At 33.7% G+C, this 25,780-nt stretch overlaps 1 protein-coding gene across 1 annotated transcript in view; it reads right to left on the bottom strand.

Annotated features, from left to right (window-relative positions):
- Window positions 1-896: 896 nt before the first annotated feature.
- The window catches only part of LOC116556590 (protein SET-like), a 49,467-nt gene continuing 24,583 nt past the window's right edge, over window positions 897-25,780 (bottom strand). The window contains exon 2 of the mRNA XM_032285843.1: window positions 897-1,628. Coding sequence (XP_032141734.1) covers window positions 897-1,628 — 732 coding nt within the window. The remainder of the gene's footprint in view (window positions 1,629-25,780) is intronic.

Genomic DNA, 25,780 nt, shown 5'->3' on the forward strand with positions numbered 1-25,780 from the left:
CTTGATTTTAACTTTGAATTTATTTTGTAATTTCAAAAAAATGTATTCTCTAATCTTTAATTTTCAGGATTTTATCTTCAGCATTAATGCTCTAAATTTTCCTTTAGATACATTTTGGTACATAGCACACCGTTTTTAACAGCTTCATTGAGGGATAATTGATTTCAGATAAACTGCACAATTTAATATATGCATGTGTGTGTTTCTGTGTGTGTAGTTGAGCACACATGGACATCAATGTGGGAACAATAGACATTGAAGACTACTAGCAGGTGGAGGGAGAAGGAGGGGGTGAGTTTAAAAAATACCTATCTAGTACTATGATCACTACCTACATGATGAGATCTGTACATGATGAGATTGTGTGATGTCTTCAGCATCACAAAATATTCCCATGTAACAAACCTGAACATGTACCTCCTGTATCTAAAATAAAAGTTGAAGTTAATATCAATAAAGAATGTCCACAGTATGGGAAAGTGGGGAGAGCTCAGGGAAAATTAGGAAGAGGAAATCCAAAAGTGCACAAGGAAATCTGGGGAGATGGATAAATATGTTCATAATTTTAAGTGTAGAGATGGCTTCTCTCATTCTCTCTCTCTCTCTCTCTCTCTCTCTCACACACACACACACACACACACACACACACACACAAATACATATATTGTGTAGCTTATTTGAAATCAATTATACTTTAAGCTGTTAAAAACTGTGTACTATGTACCAAAATACGTGACTAAACGAAAATTTAGAGCATTAATGACAAAGATAATATCCTAAAAATTTAGATTTGAGAATACACTGCATGAAATTAGAAAATACATCAGAAAATAAAATCAAAACTTTAAACATAAAAATTAAAACTGATATCAGTTAATGAAATCTAAAAAAAAATATTAGTCATCTTTGCCTTCATCCTCCTCTCCTTCCTCCCCTTCATCATCATCTTCATCTTCTTCACCTTCATCCTCATCCCCTTCTTCATCGATATCTTCTAATCCTTCCTCCTCTTCATCATCATCATCATCATCATCATCTTCTCCTTCTCCTTCTTCATCATCCTTATCAGGAACCAAGTAGTGTTGTAATGGGTTTGGCCAAATATCATCTTTGATGACCTCTCCTAATTCATCAGCACCTGCATCAGAATGGTCAGTAAACCAGGTAAAGAAGCTCTCTGGTTCCTCATGCTGCCTCTTCCTGCTGGCTTTATTCTGCGTTTGACTTGAACGTTTCATCAAATCCTTTCCAAATTTCCATTTGATTTCAGTGGACTTTGAAGATGGATCACCACTCTCATTCAGATGAAATTCTTTGGAGAGAACTTTATTTTCAAAGTAAGGATTTTCATCAAAATAAAAATCTATTCTGTAACCTGATTTAATATCTTCAAATTCTGTCACTTCAACTCTGGTCAAATAATGCAGTGCCTCTTCGTCCTCCTCCCCAAGCAGGGCAGACACTTGTGGATGGTTTTCAAATGTTGTTACCCAAAAATTTGGGATTTTGGCGATCAATTCTGACCTCTTCTGAAAAAATAGTTGGCGGAGTTTGTTATATTTCTGTTCTACTTTCAAAATCTCCTCACTGGCTTGTTCATTAAGTCTGTCTATTGGATTCCAATCTTCCTTTTTTTAAATTTTCTCCAGTCCCTGGGAGCAAGTTGCAGTCTTTTTTTTTTTTTTTCTTCCCTCTTGTGCTCGGTCACCCTGTTTTTGCGGTCTCTTTTCTCTACACCATGGTTCTCAACTTATTTTGGGGGAAATATCTTGAGCAGGATACAATGGGAAAAAGAGTCTCTACCCCTTTCTGTTTGAAATTCATTTTATCCCTTCCTGTCTTAACAAAAACTGTATGGAATCACCACCACCAAGCTCTGTGGGAAAAAAGAAAAACCTGCTCCCTTCGCTCTGCTGGAAGCTGGAGGGTGCTAGGCCCCTTTGTAGTAGTGCATAGAATTCTAGCTTTTCTCCTCCTTTCTCTGTATATTGGTCTCAGAGAGTACACTGTGTCTCTATGTGAATATGGACAGTTAGCATTTACCAACATGTATCTGTCTACTTTCTCTTGTTTAAAAAAAGAAAAAAATCTTAAAAAAATGGGGTTATAGAAGGTCAGCAAAGGGTGGGTTTGAGATGTTTGGGTGGGGTAAGTGGGCATTTTGACAACATGGCTTCTCCTTTGGCATGTTTAATTGTGACATTTGACAGACATCCTTGCAGTTTAAGATGACGCTTTTAAAATAAATTCTCTCCTAATGATGACTTGAGCCCTGCCACTCAATGGGAGAATCAGCAGAACTGTAGGATCTTATTTGGAATTGACATTCTCTATTGTAATTTTGTTCCTGTTTATTTTTAAATTTTCTTTTTGTTTCACTGGAAAGGAAAGATGATGCTCAGTTTTAAACGTTAAAAGTGTACAGGTTGCTTTGTTACAATAAAACTAAATGTGTACACACACACACACACACAAAAAATTAAATAGCAAATGAAGAATTGTGTTGCTGTTTGAAAGGAAATAAATGTAATAAATCCCTGGCAAGACTGATCAAAGGAATAATTAAAAAAAAAAAAACATATATCATCAATAGCAGGAATGTAGAGGGAACCATCACTAGAATACTGGAGATTATGTTATAAGCAAATTTATGCCAATAAACTTGAAATTCATGAAATGATAGAAACAAAAATATAGCAAAATAGTTAAGCCAGGAAATCTCAACGATTCTATATCTAATCAAAAACTGTGCCTCTATAAGAGAAACTTTCCAACAAATAAATTTTTTGTTGGTGCCTAAATTCCTGAGCTTTCTCATATAATTAAGAACTAAAGAACACCAATATTGAACAACCACTTTACACAGGAGAAAAATAGTAAAAACTCTGCCCAAAATGCTTTATAAGACCTCTATAAACTTGATACCAAACTAATTAGAATATTATATAAAAGGAAAACCAAAGGTTTGTATGCCTAATGACAAATAAAAAAAAAAAAAACTAAATAAAAGTAACATTTTATGTTTGACAAACAGAATCTAAAGATACTTCAATTGTAATTAACCATGAACAAACTGGCTTTAACACAAGAATGGATTCTTGTTGCTTTGTTTTCAAATCAAATAATCTTGACAAAGAAATGGAATTATGTCACTATGACAGCAATTACAGAAAAGCTATTTCATATAATTTGCCACTTACCAGTTTTAAAAAAAGCATTAAAAACTGCAGCATATATAATCAGTGGTGAAAAACAGAAGAACTTCAGGTGAAAAAAGAAACAAGGATGTCTACGATCAACAGTTCTATTCAGCATTTTAGGGAAAGTTTGGTCAGGTCAATAATGCAAAAAAAGAAGAAAAAACCGTAAATATTGAAAACCGTGAAATCTACCTCATGTGTATCTACAGACTGCATAATTATGCTTCCAAAGTATCTAAAAGAAATCTATAAGCCATGTACTAAAACTAATAAGTAAACATTTCAAGATCAATAGATAACATACATTCAAACACTTTTTTTTCTAAGAACAGCAATTCTTAATAAACTGTTCATACACCTCATAAGAAACGACACAAAAACCCACCGGACAAGGTTATATTTTTAAGGTTTTTTCTATATATTCAGCAGTCATTATAACCCTGAATATTGCTACTTTTTTTCTGATACAGAGACTCCAAAATATAAATCAAACTTTATAACACACTTGAAATGTAATCCAAATGAAACAATTAAAAGGGCATTCTTTGTGTAATTTTTCCTATGGTCCTTAGTCTAATGAGCTCACTGACTAATTAGAGATTAGCTTCTTTAAAGTAAGTCATAATTATTTTCTCTACAAAACTTGTTTATATATTTTTTCTTATTATTTTCCACTGTTTTCTAGTTCTACCATTTAGCATGATTTCTTAACTGTATCTATATTACCTTTAAAGAAAAAAAATTTAAAAACTACTGTTGTTTAAAAACAATCACTAGTGATATGCCACTATGTGACTACTTCTTTAATTTCCTTTTGCTATTTATACACTTGCCTTATGCTCAGTGTAAAATTTTCAAAAAATGCACATGAATATATCCTCTCAGGAGTAACCATGATATCAGTAAAGTGTGTTTAAGAACAGATATTCACATAAATTTACATTTACATAATACATGCATATACATGTGCACACATGTGAAATTATAATTTGCTTTACTTTTTACCAGCAATATATTGTGGAAATATCATCTGGAAGTATATAAGATCTATTAGATTTGTTGCATAGCTACATAATACCCATAGAATGAAAACAATATATTTTATTTTAAAGTAGCTCTTTTGTCAATTTTGTAACCACACATTTATGTTTATTTGTTAGTGGCTGTACTGGATACAGTCCTAAAAGGCAAATTATTTTTTAAAAAGGCAGGTGAAAAACTACTTTGTTGATGCCAAATTAATTTCCAAAAATTCAGTACTATTTTATATCCCCTCAATAATTTGGTAACAAGATAAAGGATAATTTTTTTATTTATTTAATTTACACTAATTATTATGCACAGGTAATAGCATTAATGAAAATGTATGCTTACTTTATGTAAAATGATAAATTTTACTTTTCCATTTGTTGGTTTATAATTTATATTTAACATAACAAAAATTTTATATATTAAACCTGTGCATATATTCATTACTTTTACATATGTTCTATACATTGCCAGTTACTGAATCAACTCCTATATGTATTATATTTACATAAATCATTTCGGATATGCAATATAATTTGCCAAAGCAATAATTTTGCTATAGATCATACAAATGTCACTTCATTGTTCTTTATAAAGAGTTTTAATTTCTTCTCACACATTTTCTCATGCATGTCAACATTAACAACAAATGAGCAATTATAAAAACGATTTTTATATTTTTCTTGGGAAAGTGCTTAAATTATATTATTTGGATATAATTTGTAGATATTTATACATTTTAATAAAAACTAGATATTTATCCCATGAGAGATTTTCTTTTGCTTTTGCTGTTATTTCAATCAAATAAACTATATTTTTATTTACAGAAATGGAATTAGGCTGACAATATAGGTATTGGACTTTTAAAAATATTTTATTATTAAACTACATATTAGGTATCTATATTATATATAAAAAATATCAATGAAGTTAATAAATGTATACCAACTGAAAACTTCTGAGAAATAAAGATATATTACCTATCCTAAAACAATGACTTAAAATTCGGCTTCCTTCTGAACAGAATCCATAAACAATCAGAGAAAATGGAGCAGAATCTTCCCAGCGCTGAAAGAAAAAATAAAACTACCAACCCCGATTCTATATCCAGCAAAATTAACTTTACCAAGTGATTGAAAGACACAGCCACATAAACAAACCTGAGAAAATGTATTGCTTGACAAGCTATAATTCATGTTGCTATCCTCACGAGATGAAAATTGAGAACAAAGAAAATTCGAGAAGAGCACTAGGCTAAAGGGCTAAAGTGGCGCCCTCTGCTGGTGTGAGTTGCTAATGGCGATCGGCTGGAAATTTAGGAATTTACCTAGCATCACAACTGTTACGGTAGGTTATTTACAAAAGGGTCACTAAGCTGGTCCAGAATCCGGGAGGGGCCATAAACCCTTTCTCTTGAAGGAAGAGAGTGTAAAAAATGTGTGGGCATGTTTATAATTTTACAATAAACTAAAATTTAAAGGAGGAAATTAAATTGAATAATTAAAAATATTCAATAAACACAAACGTAGGCATGAAAGGAGAAATAGAGAAATAAAAAAGGAAAAAATAGAAAATAAATGGCAAAATTGTCAAGTTGATATCAAACTATATTAATAAACACATTAATTTGTAAAAGTTCAAACATTCCAACTAAAATGAATAGATTTTGAGACTAGAAAACAAACAAGTCCCAATTATTTGCTGTTTATATGAGAGGCAATTTAAATTGAAAGATACAGTAAAGTTTAAAGTAATAGTATAAAAAAGAATTTGCAAAATTCAGCATAAAAAACTGGAATGTGTATATTAACGCCAAACAAAATAGCCTTCCAGGAATGGAAGGCAACTAGAGATAAAGAAGAACATTTCATTATGATTAAAGGATCTGTTCAGGAATGGAATAAACAAAATATTTACATATGTCATCATTACAGAATCTGGAAACAGAGACAAAATATAAGTCATTATATGTTAATAAATTTGAAACTTTGTAAAATGTAGAACTCCAATTAAACCCAACTTAATGAAAAATAAAACTAAGAAATTACATCTATAATGTAAAAACTCCCTATAAGTGAATCCTATGATCTGGTGATTAAATTGGTAAAATTCCTCCCACAACTGAGACATAAATGACACCAATCTTATACAAGAAGTTGGAGAAAATAAAAGCAGTAGGCAACCCTTCCAAAATATTTAAGAGCTCCGGGGCTAGTGCGGTGGCTCACGCCTGTAATCCCAGGACTTTGGGAGGCCGAGGAGAGAGGATCACCTGAGGTCAGAAGTTCAAGACAAGCCTGACCAATATGGTGAAACCCCATCTCTACTAAAAATATAAAAATCAGCTGAGTGTGGTGGTGCACACCTGTAGTACCAGCTGCTCAGGAGGCTGAGGCAGGAGAATTGCTTGAATCTGGGAGGTGAAGGCTGCAATGAGCCGAGATCACACCACTGCACTCCAGCCTGAGTGACAGAGTGAGACACCGTCTCAAAAAAAAAAAAAAAAAAAAAGAGTTCTGTATAAACTTTACATCAAACTGGCAAAGATATCACATGAAAAGTTCATATATATCTGCTAAACAAATGAAAAAAATTTAATAAACTGAATCCAAAGTTACATCAAATCTGATATACTATAAATAAAATAAATTAGGTTTTATCCCAGCGTGAAGTCTTGTTACATTAACACTTTGAAATCAGAAAACTTCAGTAAAACATAGAAATATATAATAACCTGATTATATAATAAATGCAAAACTAACGTATCACCCACTTAATATTAGAAAAAAAATCATAAAACTGTAGTTGAAATATTCAAATCTTTCCCTGAGATCAGGGATGAGAAAAAGATTCCTACTATCACCAGTTCTATTTAACATTTACATAGGCAATAATACAAGAAGAAGAAGAACAAACATATGGACTGCAAAGGAAGAAATTAACTACCATTATTCACATACTGAATGTTTATATTTCTAGACTAACATCAGTGTATATATTAGTATTAATAAATTTAGCAATTACTGGATATATAGTTAATATAAAAATAAACTCTTATTTCCAAATTCCTGCAAGAATTAGAAGATTAAATTAATTAAAAATACTGCTTAGAACAATTCAAAGATTATCAAAATCTTAGGTAAAATTTTAATGACAGCTGAACAATAACTTTACATAGCAAACTAGAAAATTATTCAGATGAATTAAATAAGACATTAACAATTGAATGGTGAGCAATGTTTATTAAATGGAAGATGTAGTTTTTTAAAGTGATCAATTTCTTTCCACTTTGAAGCATATGCAATCCCATTCAACATAAACCCAAGTCAAATCCCAGTAGTAATTCAGCATATTCTATAAATCATTAAACTTAAAAATTGGACTAATGGAGAGCATTAACAGAAAGTTCGATTACAGTCAGATAGAATGAAAAAAGACCTATTGGTGAACGAATAGGGCAATTTGGGACATTGTGATTTCCTGCCATTAGAGTTCATGCACGAATTATACAGTACCTTAGTGATGATATTCTATCAGGAAATTAAAGACAGGTTGACGACTTGTGACAGCTACACTTTGTATTTTAACATCTGAGATCATCTACTGAATTTTCGTATACCCTATTATTCAAGAATGAATCTTGTAAACCACAGGGAGAATTATTTTTATGATGACTTCAAAATGGCATGCTTATACAGAAAGTGGGGTGTATAATTCACTGCATATTTAAATATATTTTTATGAAATACTGGAAATCATGTGCAGGTTTTTGCCCTATATGTGGTAAATGGAATGGAAGTACTTTGGTTTTGCATTCCATGTTTGTAAAAAAGGCACTAAGGTCATAGAAAAAAAGAGATTTTCCCAAGTTTATAAAGAGAATAGCAGAATCAAACTGAAGAATCATCCTTCTATAACCCAGTCCTGAGCAGTGCACTATGCTATTTCTGTATTCAATGTGCCATTTATCAACAAGTGTGCCTCACTTTAAATGGGAGGCAAACATTCAAAATTATCAGACTCATATCCTAAAATTTGAATTATATGATATAACTGGGCTCTAATCTGGTCCCTATCACAAATATTTTTATGATTTCTCTGAGATGTAATCACACACAAATTGAGCACTGTGCTTTAAGAAATTGCTTCTGGAAGCTGTTTTTTCTTACACGCTATATGCTTCATTTTCAATATATGCTATTACAATGTGCTTTGTTTTCTTTTGCAATATGTCAATCAGGGAATATACACCATTCACTAATTTAGATGGTACCTAAGGGGTTCTCTACCATCGATGATGATCCTGTTATACAGTAAACATAAATGTGTTTTGGTTTTCTGTTACTTCATGTTTTGTTTTGTTTTGTTTTTTGACAGAGTCTTGTTCTGTTGCCCAGACTAGAGGGTAGTGGCATGATCTTGGCTCACTGCTACCTTCGTCTCCTGGGTTCAGGAGATGCTCCTGCCTCAGCCTCCCAAGTAGCTGGGACTACAGTCATGTGCCACCACACCTGGCTAATTTTTGTATTTTTAGTAGAGACAGTTTCACCATGTTCACCAGGCTGGTCTGCGACTCGTGACCTCAGGTGATCCCCTGCCTCGGCCTCCCAAAGTGCTAGGATTGCAGGTGTGAGCCACCGCGTCCAGTCTACTTCAAGGTTTTAATTGAAAGATAAAATCGTATGTATTTATTATGTACAACATGATGTTTTAAAATACGTATTGTGAAATGACTAAGTCTAGTTAATTAACATACACATTTTTCTGAGAATAGCAATCCTTCATAAGGTTTTTATACACATCAGGAGAAAGGGCACAACAAATCTACAGGATAAAATTATATTTGTAAGAGTATTCATGTACACATATGAAATGAGTCATTACAACACTGATTATTGTCATTTTTTTCTAATATGAGAACAGGTACACCTAATATAAGACAACCTTCACAATACATGTGACAGTTAATTCTAGTTGAACAATAAAAGGTCATTCCTTGTAGCAATTTTACTTATGACCCCTTGTATAATAATTTCACTGACTAATTAGAGGTCAGCTTTTTAAAGTGATTCACAAATAAATTATCTCTGCATAACCTGCTTATATTGTGCTTATACTATGTCTTTCCTTTCTGTTTTCTAATTATCCTTTCCTCAAGTATAACTTTTCATCCTGTTCTTTACTACTTTAAAAATAAAAACAAAAAGCAAAGAGCAGATATTCAAAACAATCACTATAATAGGTCATCATGTAGATATTTTTATAATTTTTTAAGTAGTTGAAAATACAGAGTGTGATCATTATAAAGGCTTGAAAAAGTGAAGAAACATATTTCATTCTCAGATGTAAACACAATTAGCAGTAAAGTTTGTATATGGACAGAAATATATGTTAAAATGTATAATACATGTATATATTTGGGCACAATTGAAATGAAATCACAATGTGCTTTTTTTTTTCTTTAGCAATATGTCTTGGAGATGCATTCTGTAAATAAATATAGGCATACCTGACTGATTGCAAAAGCTGGAGAGTAATCATAGTATGGACATATCATAATTTATTTGACAATTTATCTATTCCCTTTTTTGTACTTATACCTTTATGCACTTCTCTGAGTATCTGTCCAATCCTGGAAGTGGAAGTACTGTGTAAAGAATATATAACTTAAAACTCTTCTAAGGAATTTTAAATAAAGTTTCAAAGATCTAGTATCATTTCATACCCCTTACAAACATCTATGACCAGATATATAAAATATATGTGTATTTTTAATGTTAAGAAATAAAGCTATATAAATTATCATTGATATAAAATGCTTTCTAAAAGCAGATGTTATTGTATAACTAGCATAGAAATAAAATAGTTTGCTACAGGTAACACAGGTTTCATTTTACTATTTTATATCAATAGATCTTGCCAGTTCTCATGTAATTTCTCGTCTAGGGCAACATTACGTTCAAGTTGCCAAGTAACAGAACAAACCATTTTGAAATTTTCATTAGGAATATGCTTAAATCATTTTAATTTGTATACAATTCAGATCTTTTTGGTTACTGTAGCATTTTAATTTTAATTCAATTTAATTTTTTTAGAGATCAAGTCTGCCTATGTTGCCCAGGCTGGAGTGTAGTGGTTATTCACAAGTACATTTGTAGGTTACTTTTGCCTCAAACTCCAATGTTCAAGTGATCCTCCTGCCTCAGCCACCCAAATAGTTGAGATGACAGGTACACATCACCATGTTCAACTTAATATTTTTAAAATTGGAATAATAATTTTAATTGGAATATTTTTGACTTTTATAATATTTTTTCTACCTCTTATTCCTTTTACTTGGTTTTCCTTCTATTGTCATTCAAATGATGCATCCTTTGCCTTACATAAAGGAAATAATTTTAATTGAAAACTACATTTAGAAGTTTTTGAATTATTTTATTAGAAATATATGTCTGTTATATATTTGAAACATAAATAATATTAATGAAAAAAAAACTGTATTTCCACCAGAAAGATAATATGACCAAGGCCTTAGGGGACACATGTATACACTTTCCCAATTATATCACTCTTCTTCCTCCTAGAAAAACATATGCAAACACACACACACACACACACACACAAATTTTGGTGTTGATCATTCCCTTGATTATTTTAGGTTATATTTATTGTATCTATATGTGGTTTTTATTTATCCTTCAAAGCATAATACAAATGGAGAAAAGTGAAAAACTACCAACTGACCAGATCCACGTAGTTAGCCAAAAAGAACACAGCTGTATAAATAACACTCAGATGGAGAGTGAAACAGTCAGACTTCCAGAAGAATAAAAGAAATAAATCCTTTTTGCTACCTCCCTTCATTATGTCTTTCCTTTTCCTTATAGTTAACTGCAGCTCTGACTCCTAAGAACTTAAACTGACTTTTCCTGCTGTGAAGGAAAGGAATAAGAGCAGGCTTGTAACTATTTATTCTCTAACGGGAATGCCTGATAAAAGTTAATGACTTCCTAATAAATGTGCTGACATAATAACTCTTTGTAAACACGCTAATAGATATTACTGTTTTACCAGGATGTACTTTGTCTGTCTAGGTTGTTTATTACAAACAACCCTGGAAGTTATGGATCTATGCAGATTCACTGGCTGGAGAATAAAATATAGTATAATTAACGGAGACTGGATAATTAACAATGTAAAATGGGATGAGCCAAAAAATTAAATGACTCACTTTTTAAAATAATATTTTCACAAACATTACTAAACATAACTCATCTTTTATTGTAAAACAAAATTACATCCTGATGTGGAAGAAAAGTGGCACTAGTAGGGACTGTTTCTGATGCTTTCATGACCTCCAAAAACTGTAATGTTTTATATTTTGACTGATGCTTGACCCTATTACTTAAATCACAAATAAAATTTGGTGTAAGATCTACCATTCATGTGAGTCTGGTTTCAAAACACAACTCTTTGTAACCACACACCTGCACACCTGTTTTGGAAATTCACATAAAAAAGTTCAGACGATATTATTTGCATGTGCGTGAATTCCTTTGCTCAACGTTATGGCCATGAGATTTATCTAAGTTGTATGCAGAATTTTGTTCATATTCATTGCTGAATGGTATTACATTGTGTGATATACCATATTCTACCCATTTTTAGAGATAGTGATTTAATTTGCAGGTTGCATCCAGTTTAGGCTATTAGGAATTAGTGTTTCTATAGGCCATTTGGCGTATGTTAGTTTTTAGGATGATTTGCCTGAGAGAATTACTGTGTCATACTGAATGGATATATTAAGCTTAATATTATCTGCCAAAACTTTGCCAGAGTTTTGACTTTAATTTGTCCTGCCACGAACAATGTGTGAGAGCTTCTCACAGACATAAGGTATTGTCAGGGTGAGAGCCTTATGTTTGCCTAGGCCTTGTGGGTGGGGAAAATTCTCCTGTGGCAGGGAGTTTGAGACCAGGCAGAGCATGGCGGTGTTACTGCACTGATGAGACAGAGATGGAAATTTGGGGGCTGTTAATGCAGCTGTGATTTACCTGGTAGGTCACTGAAGATGGGGGGGCTATGCACAGAACAAGGACAGAAGTCAGTGTGGGAGTTCGAAATAGGTCCTTGTTAAAGGACTAGGCTGCATATGTGCAGAAGACTCATTAAGACCCAGGAGGGAGTGAATGTGAGGTTTAATGAAGATCAAAAATACCAGAGGTCTTGCAGTGTTCAAAAATTGTGGGGTTCTGGCCTAGCCAGAGTAGACAAAATATCTGGTCATTTAACATATGTTTATGTAGAGTGCAAGTTGATGAGGTACAGGAATGAAGCAGGAAAAAAAAAAAAAAAACCCATGTTTTGAAGAAAAGTGACCAAATATTCCCATGTTTTGTTAAATAAAGCCAAACTGCAGATCCAAGATCACTGAAATCAAAGCAGGTTAAATAGAAACAGATGTGCAAATGGGCACATCACATTTAAACTACTGAGAAACAAACATTTTTAATAAGTTAAAATTTCCAGAGGAATACAGATAAATTTCCTACTTGGGAATATGATGATTTAAATTACCTACCTAGGAATAATAGCTTCTGGTATGGTTTGGATCTTTGTCTCCCCCAAATCTCATGTTTGATTGCAATTCCCAGTGTTGGAGTTGGGGCCTTATGGGAGGTGATTGGAACATGGGGGCAGAGTTCTCATGAATGGTTCAGCACCATCCCCTCTGGTATTTTATAGTGACAAAGCTCTAGAGAGATCTTGGTTGTTTAAAAGTGTGTGGCACCTCGCCTCTCTCTCAGTCCTGCTCCTGCCATGTAAGACTCCTGTTCTCGCTTTGCTTGCTACCATAGGTCAAAGCTCCCTGAGATCTCCCCAGAAGCAGATGCCACCATGCTTCCTGCAGCCCGTGGAACCATGGGCCAATTAAATCTCTTTTCCTTATAAATTACCCAGTCTCAGGTATATCTTTATAGCAATGCAAGAATGCGCTAATAATGGCTTCCTTCTCAACAGAATCCATGGAGACTGAAGAAAATGTGGCATCATTTTTCCAATGTTGAAGGAAAAAAATAATAAAACCGTCAACTCAAAATCATCTGGCAAAATTATCTTTCCAAACTGAGACTGAAATAAGACACATCCACACAATCATACCTGAACCAATTTGTTCCTTGACAACCTGAAATGTAAGTAATACAGTAGGATCTTCAGGATGAAAGAAAATGACACCTCATGGAAATTAAGAACTACAGGAAGGAAAGAGGAACACTGGAGAGGGAAAAAGACAACCATTATTTACTTTCGAAATGTATCTGACTCTACGAACCAAAAATGGTAAATAGTATTGTATATGTGAAATATTTGACAAGAGCATAAATGAAAGGGGATTGGTCGAATTGTAGTGTTGTGAGATTGTATTTACATGGGGTGGTATTATCATAATTCAAAGTAGGCAAAAATAATATAAAGAATCATAGGCCAATTCCTGGAGCAAGAGTTAAATATGATACAAGAAAATATAAGTTCCTTCTAGTACTGTGGCTATATAGCAAATTACCCCAAAGTTTATCTTTAATGAATACTCCTTATTTACTCGTATTTTTTTCACTAGGTTGTACGTCAATGAAGTACTAACATCATATGGCCCATACCAGATACATGTTGTGAATTGAAGAAATATTTAGGGAGTAAATAATGAAATATTTAAATGAAATAGAATGAAATGAAAAATGATGCTCTCCTTGGGACAATCATTTGCCCTAAAATATATATATGTATATTTCATATATGCACACATCATATACATACTGTATATATGTACTTATATATACTATATGTATACATGTGCATACACTTGTGAAGCAATATCCACAATGAAGAAAATGCGGTGGCTCATGCCTATAATCCCAACACTTTGGGAGGCCAAGGTGGGTGGATGGCCTGAGGTCAGAAGTTCTAGACAAGCCTGGCCAACATAGTGAAACCCTGTCACTGCTAAAAACACGAAAATATTAGCTGGGCATGGTAGTGTGCACCTGTAATCCCAGCTACTCAGGAGGCTGAGGCAGGGGAATCGCTGGAACCGGGGAGGCGGAGGTTGCAGCGAGCCAAGATCACACCACTGTACTCCAGCCTAGGCTAAAGAACAAGACTCTTGTCTCAAAAAATATAAAGAAAAAAAATGTGAACATCTAGCTCACATATCCAAGATTCCTTCAACATCTTTATACAAAATACAGATTATATATATATGTATATATCAGATGCTTATATATATACATAATTATATATGCACATATATTATAATTATATATTATATACATATATGTTATATATTATATATAATTACCTGTATATATATCTATATGGGTATATGTGTAATTAGCTACAGAACAAAACAACTACAAATTATAAACATATTTTAAGAAATAGTGGTTGTACAGGTCTTACAACCCAACCATGCTGAGAAAAACTGGGAAAAGGAAGCTTCAAAAACATGTGTTCAAAAGCACCACAAATGTAAGAAAATAAGTATTTGAACAGACAGGATCTGAATTAGAAGATCATTCCAGGTGGGGATACTCAAATTTGGTACCCCTTTTATGCTTGACAGTTTTGCTAATTTAAAAGTGACTGAGAAACCGAGATGCTAAGCAGTAAGTTGAAGCTGAGAAGCTAAGCAACTGATGAGAGCTTTCAGCAGTTTCATCATCCCAGGAGACACACTTGGACCTGAGTGTACACCAGTGAGAAGAGGTTCTAAAAAACCTAGTGGTTCATTTGTCATTCCTCAGGGGCTATGATCTAAATGTCTAAGTGTGTCAGAAGGAGAACAATCCTGACAAAATCTGAGACCAAGTTTCTTAATTCATGATTGCTATGATATAAACTATTTCCATATTAACAGGCTCTTAAAACCAAAAGTATTATAAATAACTGCTGGCCTCCAATTATCTCCAAAGTATTTAATATTGATAATTCAGACTGCAATACAAAACAATCGTACATGCAAGATACAAATGGGAATTAATGGATTAGCATCAGGCCTGCAATCCATATTCTCCATTTATTGGCATGCCTGGGAAAGAAAGAACAATGACTTAGTTACACCCATGTAATTTGGAGTGACAGTGAGATATCACTATACACTCAGAAGAGGGACAGTTAAAAATACTGACCCACAGAGTTAATTTCCTTTGTATTTTTTTAAGAAAATATTAAAAATCAACGGTCTCAAAAAAACAATGCTGACCATCATGTTGAACACCTTAAATTTATACTATAAAAGATAATATTGACCATTGTGAGTACTGGCAAGGATGTAGAGCAACTGCAAGTCTCACATACTGCTGGTTAGGTGTACCATAGTATAATCATACAGCAAACCACTTTGACATTTTCTAAAATAATTTAAAGATGTAACAATCATATGCTCCAGCCATTCCATTCCTTGAAGTGTATCCAAGAAAAATAAAATTACATGTCCATACAAAGATACGTGTAAGAATGTTTAATTCATGGGAAAAGGGTGGGAGCTTGAGCAAGACTGAGAAGGAAGAGAAAAATATAAAGATGTTGAAGGAATCTTGAAAGTGGGAAATGTTCACATTTTGTTGATTGTGGATATTGTTTTACAAGTATATGTACATTGTAACACATATTGTTCATTTAAATGATGTCCAGATTCTTTTAATCAAATATGTCTTCAGGAAACTGTTCAAAAACTGTGTGTGGGATGTACCAAAGTATATGTCTAAAGGAAATTATATAGCACTTAATTCGGGAGAAGAAATCTGGAAAATTTAAGGTCTGATAATCAGCCTTAAAGAAATAAAAACAAGTGGTCGGTTAGTATCAAAATAATACAAATGAAAAGTAACGCAAAAATAAGAGAAGAAATTTTGAACAAAATTACAAAGAGAAGATCTGCACATTCAAAAGTTGGTTTTCATTTTTATAAAATGGTAAAATAAAAAAATAAATGAAGTAAACTCATGGCAGACTGGTCAAGAAGCAAAGAAGGCTCACATTACCAATACCCAGAATGTAGACAGGAAAATTATTATTAAACTTGGAAATGTACACATATTACATAAGCAAATTCATTTCAATATATTTGAAATTACACAAAATGAGTTAAACACATATAAGACAAAAACCGTTAAGAAATACAAATAGTCCAATATCAATCAATGAAATTTTACCTAGTGAAAATCCTTCCTAAAAATAATTTCTATTTCCTGGTCCCCATGAACTTTTCCATGCAATGAAGAAAGAAATAAAATCAATTTTACACATCTTCCTCAGGATAGAAAGGGCAAAGGCGCACCTCAACATGTTTTATGAGAGCTATACAAACTTTACACAAAACTATAAAGCACATTATAAGAGATTAGCTTTGCTTTATATCTCTGTGGTAAACACTAATAACAAAAATTACTGTGATTTCTTTACATTCATCATTGTTTACAAAACCTATGGAAAAAAGCAAGTTTATTTCTGACAAACCAAATCCTAAAATACATCAGACATGATATATCTTACAGCACTATTCATGCGCCCTAAACAATTTGGGTTTAATAAAAAACTGAGTTATTGCAGATTTAACACTTAGATATCAAACAATTTTAACAAAAAAGGAACACAATTGTGTCATATCAATATAGATGGAGAAACCATTTGATAAATGTTACCAGTCACTTATTATTTTAAAAATAACCTGAAGAACTGGAGAGTATTATGATTGGTGTTGAAATACTGAGAACCTTCTCCCTGAGATCAGGAATAAGAAAGGGATACCTAACATCACCAGTCCTATTCAACATTTTATAGAGGTCATTTCCTATAAATGTAATCTTACAACAGGACAATAATGCAATATATATAAAAATTTGTAAGGGAGAAATGAAATCAACTTTATTCACAAAGAGCATGATAATGTTTATAAGCTAAAAGGAACCTGTAGATAATACATTAGAATTTCTTAGATAATTTAGCAGATTTGTTGGATTCTATTCAGTTAAACATAATGTTCTAAGAACATTAATTCTTACTAAACTTTTATACACAGTATAAGAAACGGCATGAATACCTTACAATGTAAGGCCATATTTTTTCTACATACTTATCAGATAAAACTTTAATGTTATTATAATCCTGATTACTGTCATCATTTTCTCTGATAACCTAGTAAAAGAGGCTCTGGTATCTTATTAACAGAGGCTCCCCGGCATATAAGATATAATTTGCAATACGTTTTATACTTAATCTAAGTGGAACAATAAAAAGCATTATATGTGACAATTTTACCTATGGCCAATTGTTTAATGATCTCACTGACTAACCACAGGTTCAGCCTATTTTCAGTGATTCACAATGTATTTTTTTTCTCCATATATCTTTTCTTACATTATTTCTCAGCATTTTTTTCCTATTTAGCTCTTTTCTAAATCTGTGTGTAAGACTACCTTCTGTCAGGCATGGTGGCTCAGGCCTCTAAGAGCTTTGGGAGGCCAAGATGAGAAGATCACTTGAGGCCAGGAGTTCAAGACCAGCCTTGGCAAAGTAGCAAGACACTATGTCTTCCAAAAAAAAAAAAAAAAACAGGTGTGGTGGTACATTCCTATACTATCTATTTGGGAGGCTGAGGTGAGAGTATAGCTTGAGCCCAGGAGCTCGAGGCTGTAGTGGGCAATGACGGCAGCACTGCACTCCAGCCTAGGTGACAGAGAAACCCTGTCTCGAAAAACAAAAAACAAAAAAACCCCCACTAATTTCTTATGCTACTGTGAACTACTTTGAAATAAAATCAGTGTAGATCTTTCAAAGTATTATTTGTAATAAGTCATCACATGACTATTTACTTATACCTTTTATGGCATAAAATTGCACATGATGTGCTCAGTGTAAAATTTTCAGAAAATGCCAATGCATATGCTTCCTAAAAGCAAATATGATTAGCACTGTAGTGTGCATATAAAAATATGTATGTATTTAAATGAATCATATTTAAATATTTGTACACATGCCTGTAAGTAAATTACAATTTGCTTTCTATTAGCAATTTGTCTACTAGATAAATATTTAATATTTAAATAATTGTAAAGTGCATAGTATAAATACTATAAACACAGCATAATTTATTTAAAAATTGGATTCTTGCCTTACTGCTTACCACAAACTTAGTGGCTTACAACAAAGCAAATTTATTATCTTATATTTCTATGAGTCAGAAGCTTAAAAAGGGTATTATGGGGCAAAAATCAAGGTGTCTGTAGGGGTGTGTTCCTTCTGAAGGCAGTAGAAAAGAATTTACTTCTTGCTTTTTTCAGCTTTTAGAGGCTTCCTGCATTCCTTGGCACATCACCCCTCTATCTTCAAAGCCAGATGTGTCTTTCTCACATCATTGTGACCTTTGCTTTTGTATTCACATCATCACTGACCCTGACTCTCCTATCTTCCTCTTTCACATTATAAGGTCCTTTGTGACTATATTAGATGCAAACAGATAATAATATTCCCATCTCATGATCTTTAGTTAAATCACAACTGCCAAATTCCTTTTGCTGTGTAAAGTAATATATTCTTAGAGTCAGAGGATTTTCACGTGGATATCTTTCAGGAGCTGTTTTTCTGCCTACCACAAAAAGGTATGTATTTTTATTTCTTTTTGATTTCAGGTAATTTCTGCCCCTTCCTTCCCCACTCTCACTTACCAGCAGATAATTGTTATTAGTCAAATAATGTGTATCCTCCCAGATTATTTTTATATGTACATTTAAACATATAGGTAGATATTATTAAACCATGGAATCATTCATTCTGTTATACTTAAATTTTCTTTACAATATATATTCTGAATAATTTTCAGAATTTTTATATAGTCCTCCTGTAGGTTTATGAACACATTTTTAATTTGGTGGTTGCTGCCAAAGCAAAATATTATATATAAACAGTAGATATAAAATAAAATATTTTTGATAATACAGTATCACTTCATTATTTTTATCAAAAGAGTTTAGCTCTTATCTAAGTAAACAGCTTAGAATCAGCAATTATAATAACAAACTTTTTTACTTTTGTTTGGGGGTATGCTTAAATTATTTTAATTTGTATATTATCTTTCCAGAAACTTTTATATATTTTAATAAGAAATAAAAAATAGGTTTGGGCTACACTTAATGCAGGTTTTTTTGCTTCTGAGATTTGTTATTATCAACAAAAGTCAACATATATAGTTTCTAAAACATACATAGAATAATTTTCATTGACAAACGCCATTACAATTTTTTAAATATTTTATTAATACTGTGTGTTTGACATTGGCATAAAATATAAAACATATTAATGAATTTAAAAATATCTATCCACCAAAAATTTCCAAGAAGTAAAGAAACATTGCCAATCTGGAAACAATGACTAAATGTTGGCTGACTTCTCAACAGAATATATGGAGAACCAAAAAAAATGAGGCAGCACCTTTCCAATGCTGAATGAAAAGATGAAACAATCAACCCAGAACCCTATATCCAGCATAGTTATCCTTCTAAACTGAGAGTCAAAGAAGACACATTCACATAAACAAGCCTAGAATAATTGGTCTCTGACCAACCTGGAACACAAGTAGTACTAAAAGAAGTTCTTCAGGCAAAAAGGAAATGACACTTGATGGAAACAGAACTACAGAATGAAACAAAGACTACTGGATAGGGAAATAATGTGGATAAATGCACGTATATGATTAAATTTTCTATCATTTCTTTGAAAGACAACTCACTCTTTAAAGCAAGATTACAAATGGTATTTGATATGTAAACTATACAAGAAGACGAAAGGGGGAATAAAAGAATTATAGTATTCTGAGGTTACATTTAATGGGAGTGATCTCATATAACTCTATGCAGAGCATGGCAGGTAGATAATTCAAATGACAATCCCTTCAACAACCACTATATGTAACACTAAAATATATAGAAAATATCCTATTTACACTAAAAGTATATAACATATTCATACAAAACTTATTTTCTATAGTAATCCCCATACACATTTGTCTGTTTTTTCCACTAGGGTCTTCCTCAGTAATAAAACCACAGCACATGGTCCACACCTGGCACATGTTGGGAATGGAAGAAACATTTATGGGATGAGTGAAATAATGATGTTGAAATAAACTAAGTAAATTATAGCTTTAAAAGATTCACTGCTTGTGAAAATCATTTGGCTAAAATTCTTGTCTATATACTTTCAAAAAGATGCAGTAGACAGACTTTACCTTTTTTTCCCAGTAAGTATAACTGAAAAGCCTCAATGTTATATGTAAAACCAATATAAGACTGAAAGGTTAAAGAGAAGAAGGTAGGTTGGAAAGAGACTTTAGGACACGCGGAACAACCTAGTGGTGATTTCCTAGTTGTTTTTGTTAGTTTTGTGTTTCCCTCAGACATCCCAGACATGGAGATGATAAATTTAGCAACCTGAAAACACCAAAGGGTGTGTTATAGGTCTATATTTATAGGAAATGATATTAATAGTATCAAACTCTATGTAAATCATGAAAAGCAGAGAATTTAAATGCCAATCCCTTAAGTAACCATTAACCTAATCCAAAAATTTAGGTAATATTCTAGCTAGCATTACTGCAAAAACAAATTAACATAAAACTTATCCTCCATACCAATTCCACATTTATTTGTCTGTTTTTCCATTAAACTGTCCCAAAATAATGTAATCCCAGAACATCATGTACCAGGCACATGCTTAAAACTAAAGAAACATTTATGGGGAGGATGAAATAATTACATTAAAAGGAATTAAATAAATGATGGCAAAAAATTTTTAAGACTCCACTGTTTATAAAAATCAGTTGGCTAAAAGGTATTTCTGAATATCTACTTCAGAGAAGATAGAGTAGACAACCTATCCCTATTTCTTTCCCTAAGATCAACTAAAAACTCTGGATATTATATATAAAACAAACAAACATAAGACTGAAATGTACAGAGAATAAGAGAGACTGCTAGAGACCTCAGACCTAAGGAACAACATGATTGTTGTATTAGTCCATTCTCACATTACTATAAAGAAATAATTGATACTAGGTAATTTATAAAGAAAAAAGGTTTAATTGGTTCACAGTTTGTCAGGCTGTACAGGAAGCATGGCAGCATCCCCTGGGCTTCTAGGGAGGCCTCAAGAAACTTATGATCACGGCAGAAAGTGAAGGGGGAGCCAGATGTCTCATATGACCAGGGCAGAGGGAAGGTGGTGGGGTAGGGTGGGGCAGGGCAGGTGCTACATACTTTTAAATGACCAGATCTTGTGAGAACTCTATCATGAGAACAACATCAAAAGATGGTGCCAAATCATTCATGAAGAATCCACCCCCATTATCCAATCACCTCCCACCAGGCCCTACCTCCAACACTGGTGATTTTAATTGAATATGAGATCTGGGTGGTGACACAGATTCAAACCATATCAATGGTAATTTACTTTATTTTTTCTAATTTGTTTTCTTTTGGTTTGGCTTCATACACCCCAGACCTGAAGCTGAAGAACTAGGCAACCCCAAAATGCCAAAAGGCATAGACAAAAACTAAAAAGCCAACAAAAACTCACTCACTCTAGACAAAAAACTAAAAAGGACACAGCCAAACAAGACAGACAAGATGTAGACAACAACTTCTCTACTCTAGCTAAACATTGTCCTCACTCACACCAGAAAAGGTCTAGTGGATAGTCTAGATCTCCACTTTCACCCGAAATGTGAAGAGACACCCTAAATGTCCTCTCCCCATGGTGATCTATTTTTTCAATCTATTGAGCATAACCCAAAGATACAAAAATCTACATTTATATACATGATTTATTTACATTATAGTACACATCTGTAAGCAAATTATTTTTTTTAATTAGAAATATATATTGGTGATATAGTTTGGATGCTGACTCTACTCAAATCTCATTTGAAAGTAATCTCCAATGTTGGAGATGGGGCCTACTGGGAAGGGACTGGATCATGGGGTCAGGTTTTTCATGAATGGTTTAGTACCATCCTCTTGGTACTATCCTCACAATAGTAAGTGCGTTCTCACAAGGTCTGGTCATTTAAAAGTGTGTGGCACCTCCCTACTCTCTCTCTTGCTGTTTTTTCCATGTGATGTGCCTGCTCCCCGTTTACCTTCTGCCAAGATTATAAGCTTCCTGAGGCCTCCTCAGAAGCAGATGACACTATGTTTCCTGTAGAGCCTGCAGAACCATGAGTAAGCCAATTAAACCTCCTTTCTTTAGAAATTACCCAGTCTCAGGTATTTCATTATGGTAATGAAAGAACGGCCTAACAGAAAAATTGTACTGAAGAGTGGGGCAATTGTTATAAAGATAACGTGAAAATGTAGAAGCAGCTTTCGAATTGGATAACACGCAGAGGTTGGAAGAGTGTGGAGGGCTCAGAAGTCAGGAAGATGAGGGAAAGTATGAAACTTCTAAGAGACTAGTTAAATGGTGTGACCAAAATGCTGATAGTGATATGCATAATGAAGTCCAGGCTGTGGAGGTCTGATGTAAATGAGGAACTTGTTGGAACTGGAGGAAACGCTTTTTAGGCCTTAGCAAAGAACTTGGCTCATTATGCCCATAGACCAGGGATCTGTGCAAGTTTGAACTTGAGAGTGATGACGTAGGATGTCTGGTGGAAGAAATTTCTAAGCAGAAAAGTGTTTAATATATGGCCTGGCTGCTTTAACTGCCTAACTCAGATCAGAAGCAAAGGATGACCTGAAGTTGGAATTTATATTTAAAAGGTAAGCAGAACATAAAAACCTGGAAAACTTGCAGCCTGGCCTTGTGGCAGAGAAGGAAAAAGCTTCAGGAGAATTCAAGCAGGCTGCTAAGCAACCACTTACTAGAGAGATTTGCATAACTAAAAGGAAGCCAAGTGCTGATAGCCAAGACAATGGGGAAAATCCTCAAAGGCATTTCAGAGACCTTCCAGGTGGCCCCTCTCATCAGATGTCCAAATGCCCAAAAGGAAAGAGTGGTTTCATGGGCTAGGCCCAGTGCCCTGCTGCCCTGTGCAGCCTCAGGACATTTCTCCCTATATACCAGCTGCTCCAGCTCCAGCTCCAGCCAGGGACCCAAGGGGCCAATGTACAGCTCATGCTGCCACTCGAGAGGGTGCAAGCCATAAGCCACAGCAGCTTCTACATGGCATTAAACCTGCAAGTGCACAGAGTGAAAGAACTGAGGGTTGGGAGTCTCTGCCTAGATTTCAAAGGATGTATGGAAAAGTTTAGGTGTCTAGGCAGAACCCTGCTGCAAGGGTAGAGACCTCACAGAGAACCTCTACTACAGCAGTTAGAGGAGAAATGTGGGATTGGAGCCCCAACATAGAGTCCCGCCTGGGGCACTGCCTGGTGGAGTTGTGAGAAGAGGGCTACCATCCTCTCAACCCCAGAATGGTAGATCCACTAACAGCATTCACCCTGCACCTGGAAAAGCCACAGATACTCAACACCAGTCCATGAGAACAGCTGTGGGGGCTGAATCCTGCAAAGCCACAGAGGTGAAGCTACCCAAGGCCTTGAGAGCCCACCTCTCACATCAGTGTGCCCTGGATGTATGACACAGGGTTAAAGAAGATTCTTTTGGAGCTTTAAGATTTAATGACTACTCTGCTGGCTTTCAGACTTGTGTGGGGCCTCTAGCCCCTTTCCTTTGGGCTGTTTCTACATTTTGGAACAGGAATGTATACTCAATGCTGGTAGTCCCATTGTATCTTGGAAGTAAATAACTTGTTTTTGATTCTACAAGCTCCTAAGTGGAAGGGACTTGTCTTGTCTCAAATGAAACTTGGGACTTTTGAGTTTATGCTGAAATGAGTTAAGACTTTGGGGGACTACTGAGAAGGGATTATTATATTTTGCAATATGAGAAGGACATGAGATTTGGGAGGAGCTGGGGCAGAATGATATAATTTGGATGCTGTCTTGTTGAAATGTAATCCTCAGTGTTGGAGATGGGACCTGACAGAAGACAACTGGATTATGGGGTGGATTTCTCAAGAACTATTTAGTAGCATCTCCTTGGCACTGTACTCTTGGCAGTGAGTGAGTTCTCATGAGATCTGGTTGTTTAAAAGTGTGTAGTACCTCCTGCCCCACACTCTCTTGCTCCTGCTTTCACCATGTGATTTGCCTGCTCCCCCTTCACCTTCTGCCTTGATTATAAGCTACCTGAGGCCTTTCTAGAAGCAGATGCTGTTATGCTTCCTGTACAGCCTGTGGAATCATGAGCCAGTTAAACCTCTTGTTTATAAATTACCCAGTCTCATACATTTCTTTATACCAACGCAAGAACGGCCTAACATACCTGGAGATGTCCTTTATAAGTAGTTTATATACACCTAATTGGTTGTAAAAGCTACACAGTATTCATAGTATGAATGCAGGATAAATTATCAAATAATATTTAAGTTGATGCAAAGGTAATAGCTTTTGCACCAACCTAAATAGCTGTTTTGACATTTTTTGTGCCCATACACTAATGCACATGTGTAAATAGCTGTGTCAGACACAGTCCTAGATAACAAATTATTGTGTAAAATTGTAGGTAAATTCACAACTCTGTCAAAAAACAACAAATTAATTTCCAAATACTCATTACCATTTTATGCCCCTTGATACCCCAATATCAAGATTTAAAAAGAGTAATTTGTTACTTAAATTACTTACATGAGGTATTAAGCAACCCTAGGATAGTATGTCCTCATATATTTATTTTTCATATATTCTTTGATACATATTAGTTCTATCTGTTACAGTCTATTGTTTCATAAAATTACAATTATGAACCAAAATTATCATACATTGACCATATATACATATATACACATAACTTCTTATTGCTTTCAATTATGTTCTATATATTGCACGGTACCAAATAGATTCTTATGCATACTATATGTCTTATATAAATCATTTTGCCTATAAAATAAATTGTATTTATTAAAAGTATGGTAGATACAAAATATTTTGTTATAGTTAATACAAGTGTCATTTCATTACTCTTACCAAGAGATTTTGGCTGTTCTCATACACTATCACATTCATATCACTATTAGCATCAGATTAGAAATAATTATTTTAAAGATTTTAATATTTTTCTTGTAAGTGTGCTGAAATTATTTTAATTTGTATATAAGCAGCAGAGATGTATTTATATATTTTAATAAGAAAAATAGGGTTTTTTGGTTACGGTATTTACCACACAGCTTCGTTCTGCTTTTCTTTATTTCCTATTGTTGATCAAGTTAAGGTTTTTATATAAATGGAATCGTTTTCATTTACAACAGCGCTACTGAAGATTTGAAATATTTCATTAGCAAACTATCTATATACATATATAACATTTCTATTAAATAAAAAGTTTTTACACAATTATTTTTGGAGATGAGGTTTTACTCTTGCTCAGGCTGGAGTTTAGTTACACAATCAATCATACTTCAGTGTACTCTCTAACTCCTGGATTCAAGGGATCTTCCT

This window comes from Sapajus apella, unplaced genomic scaffold (genome assembly GCF_009761245.1).
Source record: "Sapajus apella isolate SASKATOON/1434 unplaced genomic scaffold, GSC_monkey_1.0 scaffold17, whole genome shotgun sequence".
In the NCBI taxonomy this organism is placed as follows: domain Eukaryota; kingdom Metazoa; phylum Chordata; class Mammalia; order Primates; family Cebidae; genus Sapajus; species Sapajus apella.